Source organism: Leptonychotes weddellii, chromosome X, assembly GCF_054177405.1.
Source record: "Leptonychotes weddellii isolate Sample4059 chromosome X, ASM5417740v2, whole genome shotgun sequence".
NCBI lineage: Eukaryota > Metazoa > Chordata > Mammalia > Carnivora > Phocidae > Leptonychotes > Leptonychotes weddellii.
In genome coordinates this window covers 10,552,005-10,565,416 of record NC_138385.1, presented here as the reverse complement: position 1 = coordinate 10,565,416, position 13,412 = coordinate 10,552,005, and the positions used below count along the sequence as shown (strand labels likewise).

Sequence of the window (13,412 nt, the reverse complement as noted above, 5' to 3'; positions counted from 1 at the left end):
CTGCGGGGCCGGAAGGGGGCAGCAAGGCGGCGCCGGCGGCTGCGGAGTTATCTCCGCGGCGTAGCTGGGGGCCGGGCCGGGCGGGGCGGGGCGGGGCGTGCACCAGGGCCGCGGGCGGCGCGCGCCGGAACAGTTGGCCTCAGGGCCCCGCCGCCCGCGCGACCGCCCGCCGGCGCACGCGGAGGAGGCGGCGGCCACAGAAGGAGGAGGGGAGCTCGGAGCAGGAGGTGAGGTGGAGGTGGAGGAGCAAGAGTAGGCGGAGGAGGAGGCGGCGGTGGAGGAGACGAGCGGCCAGGAGGAGGAGGATGGAGGAGCAGCCGAAGGAGGGCGAGGCCGAGGTCGCGGAGCACTGGTTCTCCAAGTGGGAACGCCAGTGCTTGGCCGAGGCCGAGCAGGAAGAGCAGCTGCCCCCTGAGCTGCAGGAGGAGGCGACCGCTGAGGCAGCGGGGCTCAAGAGCGAGCAGCAGAAGCTGTGGCACCTCTTCCAGATCTCTGCCACCGCCGTGGCCCAGCTCTACAAGGATTCCGGGTGCCCACAGCCAGAACTGTCCATGTGGGACCCCTTCCAGAATGCGGCCATGGCCGTGACCAGTCTCTACAAAGAGAGCGGGGATGCCCACCAACGAAGTTTTGACCTGGGTGTCCAGGTTGGCTACCAGCGTCGCATCAAAGACGTCCTGGAGTGGGTGAAGAAGGGCCGGAGCACCATTCTCCGCGAAGACCTGATTAGCTTCCTGTGTGGCAAAGTGCCCCCCGCACCTCCATCATCGCGCACCCCCAGGACGCCGCCAAAGCCGCCCGCCGGGGCCACCGGCCAGGCCACAGCTACTGAATCCAGTTCGTCTGTAGACGTCGACCTGCAGCCCTTCCACGAGGCCATCGCCCTGCATGGCCTCAGTGGTGCCATGGCGAGCATCAGCGTGAGATCTGGTGCACCTGGCTCCCCTCCTCAAGCCAGCAATGGCGTCGCCAGCAATGGCGTCGCCAGCAATGGCGTCGCCAGCAATGGCGTCGCCAGCAATGGCGTCGCCACCAATGGCGTCGCCAGCAATGGCGTCGCCACCAATGGCACCGGCGGCGGGCGCCGAAAAAGTAGCTTCCTCGAGGACGACTTGAACCCCTTCAACTCAGAAGAAATGGCCCTCCGCCTGGACAGTGGGGGGACCCGCAAGCGCACCTCGGCCCAGTGCGGGGATAGTGTCACAGACTCCCCAACCCACAAGCGCAACCGAATGGTCTGAACCGTGCCGTTGGCCGCCAGCCGCCATGTTATTTGAGAGCTAACTCGACCTTCTACATGCTTGTCGAAAGGATGCTCGAGACCATCGTTTTCTTCTCAAAGTTAAACAAAGATTTCTGTCAAGTTTGCCATAAAGAAACTTTTAAAGTATTCTAGAAGAGGCCTCGTATGACTCTGACTTTCCCAAAAATATAATTCTAGCAGAGAACAAGTATTATGTAGTAGTTAGCAAGATCAGAAAAAACAGAAGTATCTGGTCAAAGCGGGAGCCTGGTTTATCTTGTTCACAGTTATATTCCTTAGCACTTAGCACAGTTGCTGGTGCTCAATAAATGTTTGTTGAATGAAAAATGTGACCTTATTTAAAATTCTTAAAGGGGAAGGACTAATAGGTGTTTACTTGGTTATAGGATACTTTTATCCTCTATTATTTGGTTATTTGCTTTAACCATTTTTTGCCAGTTCAGTTACATCTTATCAAAATGTAAAACTTGACATCTTGGTGAAATCTGGAGTTTTCTATTTTTGCTCCACTTTACCATGCACCAAATTTGTACAAAGTGTGCAAGTAATACATATTAGGCTGTGAGGTGCTTTTTTTTTTATATATATAGCTGCTTATTATGGTGATTATGTGATGGTGTAAAGGGGTGCTATAATGGTTGGGCAGGTAATACTTGATATTGAGTCAATTCAGTGCTCTTTAGGAAAATTAAGCCAACAATTGAGATCCTGAGATCAAAGATGGTGGCCCAGTGGTGCTCCTTTTTCTGAGGAATGTAAAAAGTTCCTTTTCCTAAGGTTACATCTTTTTGGTAATCTCTGTTTTGAATTGGAAGACAGTAGTCAGAATGCACTGGGTTTTATTTAAGGATACAGCATGATGTAACTAAAAGAGCATGAGCTTTGTATTAAAAAAGGACCAACAGTAAAGTCCCAGTCCCACAACTTCATTGCATTATTTTGGGCAAATCACTTAATGTCTCTTGACCTCAGTTTTTCATCTGTAAAATGGAACTGTGTGTCTCCTAAAGTAGTCATGAGGATAAGATGACATCCGTAATTTAAGTATCTAGCCCAGTGCTTAACACCTAAAGGTACTCAATAAATGTTCTCCCTTCTCTATAAGTAAAAGTCAGTAAAACATTAAAATCTACTATATTTTAGAAAAAGCAGGAAAACAGATCAATTTAGAAATAAGTAGAATCTCTGTGTTTGAACAGGAAACTACTGTTCTGATAGTTGAAACTTGCTTAAATATCCCAGGTCTTGTATTATAAGTGTGTTTAGCTCATGAATACTCAGGATTGTCACTCTGCATATTAGGGCAGCCTTGGAGTTCCTGAAATTGCCTGAGGGATACACCTTATAACTGGAGTTATGAAAGATCTACTTCCTCTGGCCTGAAAAAATATGGGGAGGGGGGTAAGAATGGAAAGGATTTGGAAATGAAAGTCCTAGGGACACCTAAAAGGCCAAAGTGGTTCTGAATAGGGGTGGGTGGAGTGGAGGTGATGAAAGAGTCCGTGTGGAGGCAGAGGAGGTGGCAGTGAAGTTATGGAAGGGGTGGGAGGAAGTTAAAATATACATATCTCCCCCAGGCTCTTCCAAAGCAAGCATATAAAATATTGTAGATAGTTGAGTAACACCTTGCCTTTAGGTTCATATCAGAAGGTTGTCTCTGTTTCATTAGTGTGGGCTTTGGAGTAGATTTGTAATCAACGAATGCATTAAAATAATACAACAAAATAAAGTAATTCCCGGATAGAATAAAAACTTGCTGTTGAGGCAGTCTTCACATACTTACTGAGGCACTGTGCTAGGTCCTGAGAAGGGATGTAAAAAAAAAACCAAAAACAAAACCAAAAACAATCTTTATCCTCAAGGGGCACATCCTAACTTGGAAGGTAAATTAATGTAGTGAAAAAAGCACTTCTAATTGTAGGAAAAGCACCTAAGGACTGTGCGGAAGAATTCAGAGGAAGAAGGTCCTCCTTGCCAAGAGGGTTACAGCTTCTGGAGGAAGTAGCATTTGAACTGGGCCCAGAAAAATGTGTAGAAAGAGAAGGCACAGGGGATACCAGTAGGGGAAGAGTATCTGACAAAGTTTGAGAAGGAGGGAAAAACAGTAAAGTGTGTTCGGGGATCACAGGAGCTAGGGAGGGGAGGCAGGGGCCAAATTATATTTGAAGGTCTCAAATGCCTGGCCCAGTACTTTAGATTCTATCCTAGGGCAGGGGATGATACCACCCCCTTTAGGAAGATAGCAGGATGCCTGGATGTCCAGCAGGGATAGCACAGGGTGTCCCTATAGGATGTTGTTACTGGGGACATTGCCTTTTGGTTAATCAGGGTTGTGGGGATGTTTACCCTGACAGGACTTTCTCTGGGAAGCCTTTGCTCACTCATACCCTCCCACACCTCAAACCATACCAGGTAGGAGGCACCCCCAGTGTGCATTCTGTACTGCTTCTTGAAGACTGAGAAAGCCTTTAATTCCAGCTGCAGAATCTCCTGGAGGGCTAGTCTTGAAAAAACAAAATAGTCATGCCTTCCCTTCTGTCATTCTTCCTGCTTCTTGTGTCCCAGAGCCGTCCTCCAGTGGAATCACTGGGGCGTTAGGGGCTGCAGGACTGACTGAGCAACCACAGTAACTTTAACAGGTAGGTATGGAGAGTGGTAAGAGGGCATGTCAGTATGAGGGAAGGGACCTCATTTGTCTTGTTTTCTTCTGTAATTCCCAGTGCCTAGCACAGTGCCTGACCCATATGGGTACACAGTAAATATTTATTAGATGAGTGGATGAGTGAGCCCCCATCCAGACTCAGGCTTAGCTATTTCCTTTCTCCCTTTGTTTACTTACTGCCCAGGAAGGACACCTGAAGCCCATACTCTAATTTCTAGATGATTTCTCCCTGTATGCCTTTACCCTTATTCCTAACTATCAGATTCAGCTTTTTGAAAAGTGGTCAGTCTCATGACCACCTCCCTTGGGAATATCCTGAGTTGCTTATGAAGGTAGCAGCTCCAGGTGAATTAAAATCTCAATAGGAGGGTCCCTGAAGCGACCTGCTTTCAGGAGGAGGCCTCAGTAATTGTGATGCCTGGTAAAGTCTGAAGCCCCTGAGCTAGTTTCTATGTGTATATGCATGTATGCATGTATGTATTTATCCTATATTGAAGGGCCTAAGAAGTGGCTGTTGAGACAGTCAGCAATCTTGTCACCTTAACCTTAACCTTCCACGATAGCATGGTTAAAGAACCACAGAGAAGTCTGAAACCCAAGGGACCCCACTGTGAGCTTTGTGATTGATTCAAGGAGCTAATTTAAAATTGATCATTGGTGGTGAAATTTCTGTGCAGGCTTAAAGTTATTCCCTCCTTTTGTACTTACTATCTTTATCATCACTTTGCATCTCTCCCTCTTTTTTTTAAGTTTATTTATTTAAGTAATCTCTACACCCAACGTGGGACTCGAACTCACAACCCCGAGATCAAGAGTCGCATGCTATTCTGACTGAGTCAGCCAGGCACCCCTCACTTTGCATATCTCATAAATTTTCCTTCTAGGAGTGCGGATGAGAAGACTGAGTCTAAAACTTGTTATTAAATGAAATCTCCTCATTTGTGTCCTTTTATAGGAACCTGAGAAAAGCCTCTGATTTCCTAACCTCTAGCTGACTATTTTATCCATTAAACCACTGCTTGCTAGTCAAAATTCCTTACGAACTGAGAGTTAGGAAACATTGCCGTGAGATCATTTTGCCGTTTACGAAATGATGATTGAGTAGGGGGTCAGGGGAGGGTTTGTTGTTGATCAGCCCGGGCCTTCATGGAGGCTTACAGAATTCCTCTAGTAGCATATGCATGGTGGGATCCTTCCTAAGTTCAGAGCCAAGAGGGACCTTAAAGATCATCTAGGGCAGGGTCAACTATTGAGTTTACAGATGGGACAAGTGACCTCACCCAGGAGGGCTACAGTGACTCATTGGTAAGACTAATACCACATACCAGGTTCCAGTCCATTGTTCACTGTGCCTCCCTGAGTTATATTGTGTATGACCTTTTAATTAATATGCTGATGATTGAGTGGGGCTAGGAAACTTGTACTATGAGGCCACTCTGGCATGGCAAGCATACTGTCTTTACTGTGTTGTGTTTCTTTGGGGGAAGCTGTTGGCCTTGTGCATTCAGGGAATACAGGTCATCCCTTGCCACCAGCGCACTTCAGCCACCGGCCAAACGGGACTACTTGAAATTTCCTTTTGATCTTCTCTGGACTCTGGCCTTTTTAATTTTCATACCTTCCTCTCCCTTCCAAGTTGGGGTTAAAGTCCCCTCCCCAGAGTTCTCATTTTGGACTCATCACGGGAATTGTCAGTTTGCGTCTGTCTGCCCCACTAGACTGCAAACCGTTAAGTCTCATCCCAATGGGGTCTCTTCCCTAGGGAGGTGTGTACACATCTCCGTTACCGCATGTGTAAGTTAAAAAGACATATTCAAAATTATACAATACTTTTATATTTTTTAATGGAAGAATTATTTTTGTCATAAAATTATATTATGGGAAGGAAAGCTCAAAATAAAACTTTGGAGGAGCAGTTTTATTCTATGGGGCATTATATGTGCTTCCTCAAAGAAGTGTAGCCTATAATAATAAGTTATCAACATTCCTCCTCATTTGTAGATATGATTGTCGTATCTCAGGCGTCGGTGGCAAGCCCACGGGATCCGGGTTTAAGTTTTGACTTTCCCAATAAGTGACTTGGAGCAAGTCAGCCTTTTTTGCTTTTTATATATGAAATAAAGGAGTTAGTTATGTTAGATGATCTTTAAGGTGTCCACAGCTCTGGCACTTTCTGATCTGTGATCTAATTCAATAGGCAGTGGTAGCAATTACCTTCTTTCTGTGATATTCTCATTTTGATAATCTAGTGTCCGACTAGCTGAGCTCCGTGAGCTCCTTGAAACAAGGACTCCCAGGCTTACTCTCTCTTTTGGTTCCATCTTCCTCAGCAGGTCAAGAATTAAAAAAACAATTTTGAATGCTTAAGGGGCTTTTTACGGGCAAATGCCCCCTTATTCAGGCATTATTCTTTTTAAAAAATAATAAGTTGAGCAGTACGATGTTACACAGAGAAGTTCATAGACTCAGTGGACTAAAGGGGGACCTAGAAAGCCACCCAGTTCACATGCCCCAACTCTGGTGAGAACAGGAATGGAAATCATCCTGGATCTGTGGCTTACTGTCTTCAACTTAAACATCTTTTACGAGAGTCCAAAGCCGCCTTCTTCAGGAGCTACCAGGCAGGTCTTTCTGAAAACAATCCCAGATTCCTCAAAATGTAGCCTGGGGTGCTGGTTCTCTTCTGTTGTAACCTAACTGCAGGCAAACTGGCCGTCCATCTCAGTGGAATAATCCTGCATCTTTTTATAGCTCTTGTGTCCAAACCTTGGCTTTAGACATTTAAAACAATCTAATTTTCTCTCTCTCTCTCTCTTTTCTTTTCCAGCCTCTTGGTTGGATATAATACTGTTTGTTTCTATGATTCCCAACACGGCCAAAAAAACCCCGCATATGGCACATATTATATAGTATGTTTTATATTTACCCTCCTACCCCTAATAGTAATAGAGACCCTGGTTGCAAATTTCTCATTGTTCTTGAAATCCCAGGCTTTCTTGACACCAGTACCCAATTTTGTGTTTAAGTGTGAATATCTTAAATTGGAAGCTTATGGGAAAATTGGGGGAAATGTTAGATCATTAAGAAAATCATGTGCTGAACCACGTGGGAGCCTCTTAAGTACAACTTTGGTGGTCATGACCCTGGCCAGAAGGGGAAGCCTGTGATGTCACCCCTTCCCTGAGTCCCGGTTTCACGGATAGTATCTTTGAATGGAATTGTCTGAGGGAGATTGTTCCTTGTGAAAAGTTCACATGATGGAGTTTGAAGAGCTTGTTTCACCCGGAGCCCAGCAGGACAGAGTGGTTTGGAATGCAGCATTCAGAGTGTTCTGTTTGGCTGAAAGCTGTCACAGGGAACAAGTACTTAGCAAACAGCATGAACAAGGATTTGAACTAGAAAATGAGAAGGGCCTTGACAACATTGTAATAGTGACTTGTCTCCTCAAAAACTGCTCAGTAGTACACAAGAAGGTGATAAGGAAGACTAGGAAAATACATAAATACATTTGGGTCTCATTCAAAACAACCTAGTATAAGAGTGTCCTAATATGGGTAAAGTTTGAGCAGAGGTTACTGGGTCACTGTGGCCATCTCCACTTTACTATAGCTGATTGGATTTTTACCTCTTAAGGCAATAGCCTCAGACTAAGTCTGTGCCTACAGGATGTCCACACAACCTGTTGAAAATAGATCGATCAATCAACTGCTTAGTCTGTTTTCACAATGCTAAATGCCTGGGTCGAATGTTTTTCTTTTTATATTTCCCTGAATTAACTGAATAGACTTGTTGATAATGCTCTTGGCTTTTCATGTCTTAAGTGGAATTATGTGTAATTTAACAGGGCTGTTCTCTCAGTATTTACATTGCCTTTGCTTAAAAATTGGTTCTTCCTATGTCTTTTTTTTTTATTAAGGTATAATTGACAACTCCAACTGAAAGATGTTTAAAGCGTACAACATAATGATTTGATGTACTTACACATTGCAAAAGCCCCCCACCCAAATAGTTGGTTAGCGAGTTCTTCCTATTTCTTAAAGTCTCTTTTTAATTTTCCCAATTTCAGGCGCTGTCTGTGCCTCATAGATGGCACCTAAATCTTCGTGGCTGATGAAATGTAGCTACCGCAGGTATGTGCAGTAGTCGAAGGCTTTGTTATGATGCTGTCTCAGGGATGCGACAAGGAGCCCTCCTGCTTAAGGTGAAACATAGATATAAGACAGTATTTATTACAATGAAGGTTACATTTATACCTGATTCCTCTCTGTGATGGCTGATGCTCTAGCAGGGATCCAGTCGTTGCTATATAAAGGGCCAAGAGAGCACAGTATCCACCCTCAATACATGGTAATAGACTCAGTGGAGAGTTTTAGCGTTGTGTATGGACATACCCTGGTTCATTGACTTCAGTTTAAAAAGAGATCAAATCCAATTAGACAACCTCTTCCAAATTCAATTCACTTCAATAAACATTGTTAGGATGCAAGGCACTGTGCTACCTCATGCAAAGCATTTGGATTTTATTTTACCTTTTCAGTTTGTTGTGGCATCATGTCAGCACAAGTTAAGTTGGTACATATTGAGGTTTTGTTCAGAAACTTTAAGAATGCCTTTTCTCATTTTAACTCCTGAAAATTTTAGAATTCTCTTCTCTGCTTGGAAGGCCTTCATCTGGAACTCCTATTCCTTGCTTGGGTACAGACTTAGGTATTTCAGAGATGAAGACGTAGTATTGTATCTGTGCTTTGTGTCATAGCCCTTTGGTTTTTGGGGTCCTATTGGTCTCAAGAGGAATTAGTGGATGTGCTAATTAGTAGCATTTAGGTTGTTTTAATGATAGATCCTCTTCTGGGGGCTGGTTTCCAATGTTAGTGCTGTCCACTGGAAATATAATGCAAGCCACGAGGTGCCTGAGTGGCTCAGTTGGTTAAGCATAGGACTCTTGATTTCGGCTCAGGACATGATCTCAGGGTCCTGGGATCGAGCCCTTTATTGGGCTCCCTGCTCAGCGGGGAGTCTGAGGATTCTCTCCCTCTGCCCCCCTCTCTCATATAAATAAATCTTTAAAAAAATAAATGATGCAAGCCACACATGTAATTCTAAATTTTCTAGTAGCCACATTAAAAAAATAAAAATAAAAAGGTGAATTACTTTTAATAATATATTTTATTTCACTCAGTATATCCAAAATATTTTCATTTCAACATGCAATCAATATAAAAATTACTAATGAGATATTTTATATTGTTTTTTAAATCTTGTTCTAAGTCTTGGAAATTTGGTATGTGTTTTGTATTTACAGTATATCTCGATTCAGTCTTGGCACATTTTATGTGCTCAATAGGTACATGTGGCTAGTGACTCCTGTATTGGACAACACTGTCCTAAATGGATGTAGTCTCCAGATGGCATGGAACTTATAACTCAAGTACACTGACCTCCCTTGAGGGATTTAACAACCATACTCAGCTCCATCAAGAATGTGAATCCCTATTGTCAGATCTGGGATCATCAACCACACCTTAAAGCTTGAAATAGGGTCACCTGGGTGGCTCATTTGGTTAAGCGACTGCCTTTGGTTCAGGTCATGATCCCAGAGTCCTGGGATCGAGCCCTGTGTTGGGCTCCCTGCTCCGTGGGAAGCCTGCTTCTCCCTCTCCTGCCCCCCCCCGCTTGTGTTCCGTCTCTTGCTATCTCTCTCTGTCAAATAAATAAAATAAAAATCTTTAAAAAAAGCTTGAAATAGATAGTTTTACAGTATAGAAAAAAGGGAATACTTCTCTTAACAGTAAATGTATGTTCTCATTCCCTTTAACAATCAGCAGTCCTGACTGAGCAACTACTATATGTAAGGCAATGTGCTAGATGCTGTGAAAGATACATAATGATGACCAAGATGTGGTTCCTGACCTCAGGAGCTTAGATTATACTTTTGTGAGTGAGGCAGTACACAAGATTATGAATACACATATGCACGTGCACACACGCACAGACATACTCTAAGATAAACTGTATTTTAGTGAGTGTCATACTGGAGGCATACCACTTATATTAGGGGCACAGACTAGGGAGAGTTTAATTCCAACTGAAGAGATTTAACAGCTGATTATGGAAGAGGTAACTGAACTGAGCCTTAAAGGATCAAGTGTTTTTCAAATCTAATGAATTACAGCATATACAGAATCAAATTTGAAGTAGATCCTAACAGAGTCGAAATTCACTGATCACCCCGGGGATTTTCTGCATGCATTTTCTGCACTGGGTCAGTCTTCAGTGAAATTATTTTCCAACCTCACAGTGTGCCCCTAGGTGCCAGTGTCAGAGACTCCACACAGGCTAAGTTAGCTCCAACTGAATGTGGCTTTTCCGATGTTACCTGACTAGTTCATTTCCTTTTCAAGCCAGGGCTCCAACTTTAGGCTATTTGATTAAAATTATGTTCTTTGAGGTCCAACTTTCCTGTTACATAGCTGTTGATTTTCATTTCCATTGTTGGCTTTGGAAGGGGGAGTAGGGAGCATTTAATTAGTTGTTATGCTTATCAGCTTTATTTGTCAAGCATTTTATAGTTTACCAAGTGTTTTTGCATAGATAATTACATTTGATTCTTTTAGTTTCTTTATCTGACACCAGTACAGGTAAGGAAACTGAGGCCAAGAATGGTATATAGTGACTTGCCCCCAGTTGCTTGGCTAGTGAGTGCTGGAGCTGGATTCAACCATGGTCTTCTGACTTCCTGGCCAGTGTCCTTACCTTGCTTTTTCACTTTCCCCAAGTCCTACCCTTCAAGTGCTGAGAGACAAGAATATGTAGGCTAGTTCTCTTTTAAATATTTTAATGAACAAAAATCCAACCACTAACAATAGATAAATGAGAGAGGGATTATTCACATTGCAAAACAATTATTCCATTGGTTCAAAAAGTGAGCTCCTCTGGAGGGGTTAGCATACAATTTCATTTACAAAAATATCTTATGCCTGATAGCTAAGGAGGGCGTTTATTAGGTGAAGTAAAATATACATAGCTCCATGGAGCAGGTATTTCTTGAAGCTGGCAAGAGTATTTTCTTCATATGTCAGTTTTCTATTTCCAGAAATGTGTTTTAACCTGAAACCTCTGAAATCAGTGATGAATTACAAATTGAGTAGTTTTTTTTTCTTTTTTTCCTGGTAAAACACTCTTTTTCATACTCAACGAGTTTCACAGGATGGAATGCATTTTATTTTCCAAACCATAAAAGTAAAAAGTAAAAACCATTGCTCTGCCTTTAGGAAATTTTACTTCTAGTTCCTTGTTTTGGTGAAACTCCTTCTAGTTCTATTTTCAGTGGTGTTCTGAAGAAGCATCAGCCTTAACAATGGCGTGGAAGAATCAGATCTGACATACAATGCAACCAATTAACAAGAAAACCCTAGAAACAGCAAAACCTACTGGCATGGGTCACAACTTTATATATTCTGTATCTTATTACCATTTGATATACATCGAGATGAGGCAAATAAGCAATTTTAATGGGAGAGAAATGAAACTTCGACTGCCTTAACTATTGACCTATAACATAACAAGAAATGTTATTCATTTTCTTCAAAACTGCAATGTTAATGTATGGTTTTCATTGGAAAATTAAGATCAGCAGATAACTGCGAAAATTAGGGGAAGAGATGTACTATTAAAATGCTATGTGATTGAATTTCCCTAAATGCAGTATGGCTATCTAAAAAGAGACCTCTTCTTAATTGAAGGCATTTTCAAATGATAAAAGGTAGAGTGCTGAGTAAATATTTCTGGAAAGTTTCTGTTCTGACACATAGAGGGTTTGAGTGCTATTTTGACCTCTTATTAGCATTCCCTAGCAACATCCACCTCCCATACTTGGAATTCCTGGAAAGGTTTTAACTGAAATTATAGTATTTTTCTGCCCAAGAAAGGAAAGCAACATCTTTAACACAGAAGGGATTGTGAATGTAAATTAGATTAAGTCCCAGGGTTGTACCCTGTGGTAACATGATGCACTTCCACTTCGATGCATATATTGATTGCTGAAGAAATTTCGTATAAACTGAAATTTGTACACCAAATTGTGAAGGAACTCTGGACCAGGAGTTGAGAGACCGGGTTGTCAATCCTAACTTGCCATGCCTTCTCTGGCCTTTCGTTTCCTCATACATAAGATGAGGGGAAGGTTGGATGCAACAATATCTTTCTTTTTCTCTCTCTAGCTTTATTGAGGTATAATTGACAAATAAAATTGTAAGATATTTCAAATGTACAACCTGATGATTTGGTGTATATATACACCGTGAAAGGGTTTCCCCCACCTCATCGGGTTAATTAACACATCCATCACCTCCCATATGTGCCTTTATTTTTTATGCTGAGAACATTTAAGTTCTCCTCTTAGCTGATTTCAATTATACAATATGGTGTTATCAACTATAGTCGCCATGTGTTATCAACTGTAGTCACAATGTACAATCTCTTTTTTTATCTCTAAATTCTACCTCTTCTTTGCTTCCATGCTCCTACACGCAATACACACTACTTTTCCTTGGTCATGTGATTAACAATCCTTCAGGTTCACAATTGGAGTAAAAATGCTGCTTTGGGGAAACTTGCCATAGTAACGAAATTTCCATTGAGAAAATAGAACCATGAAAGGGCAACATTTCCTATGTAGTTTTATCCCCCAGATGCCCTTGGACTATATGGCACTTGCATATATTAGTGATGCAAATCTGGGAGAAGAACAAGACCAAGATGTTATGACCAAGACACTCGATTTGCATTGGAATGCCCCATGCAAACAGCACATCAGAACTCATGAAGTGGCATTTGGCTTGAACTCTTGGAAGGCATGCCAATCTACAAAGAATCCAAACGGCAAATGTTGGGATGAGAGCAGTCCATTGTTCTTCTCTAAATGCAACTTGATACTGAATCTGAAGAGAATGGAAAAAAGTATGAATTTGATCATTTAACTAAAGTCATTTCCCCTCTGTGGGCACCAGTGACCTCATCTATAATATGAGGACATAAAACTTGGACATAGACCTTCCAACTCTAACATTCTGTGTTTCCGTTTGAATTTTTTTTTTTACAGGAGTAGGTTTAACACTTGTGTGTTGGAGGGAAAGGGGAAAGCAACTTCTTTTTTAAAAAAAAAAAAAGATTTTACTTATTTCTTTGAGAGAGAGAATGTGAGTGAGAGAGAGTGCACAAGTCAGTGGGGGAGGGGGAGAGGCAGAGGGACAAGCAGAGAGCCCCGGCTGAGCAGGGAGCCCGATGTGGGGCTCGATGTGGGGCTTGATCCCAGGACCCTGGGATCATGACCTGAGCTGAAGGCTGACACTTAACCAACTGAGCCACCCAGGCGCCCTGGAAGAAAGCAACTTCTGAGTTGAGGGAGAGTTCTGAAAGAATCAAGGTTCAGGGGTGCCTGGGTGGCTCAGTCATTGGGCGTCTGCCTTCGGCTCAGGTCATGATCCC

The 13,412-nt window shown here is 42.8% G+C and overlaps 1 protein-coding gene and 1 long non-coding RNA gene across 3 annotated transcripts in view; both read left to right on the top strand.

The window, feature by feature from the left end:
• LOC145717771 (uncharacterized) overlaps positions 1-13,412 on the top strand; it is a 384,058-nt gene that overhangs the window by 134,937 nt on the left and 235,709 nt on the right. For both annotated transcript variants that reach the window (XR_014141176.1, XR_014141175.1), the window contains exon 2: positions 7,993-8,127. This is a non-coding gene — a long non-coding RNA (uncharacterized LOC145717771). The remainder of the gene's footprint in view (positions 1-7,992; positions 8,128-13,412) is intronic.
• On the top strand, positions 222-1,591 carry HAPSTR2 (HUWE1 associated protein modifying stress responses 2). The gene has a single exon (XM_031017991.2). It carries the CDS (start codon positions 306-308, stop codon positions 1,239-1,241), a length of 936 nt encoding a protein of 311 aa, XP_030873851.2. The 5' UTR covers positions 222-305; the 3' UTR covers positions 1,242-1,591.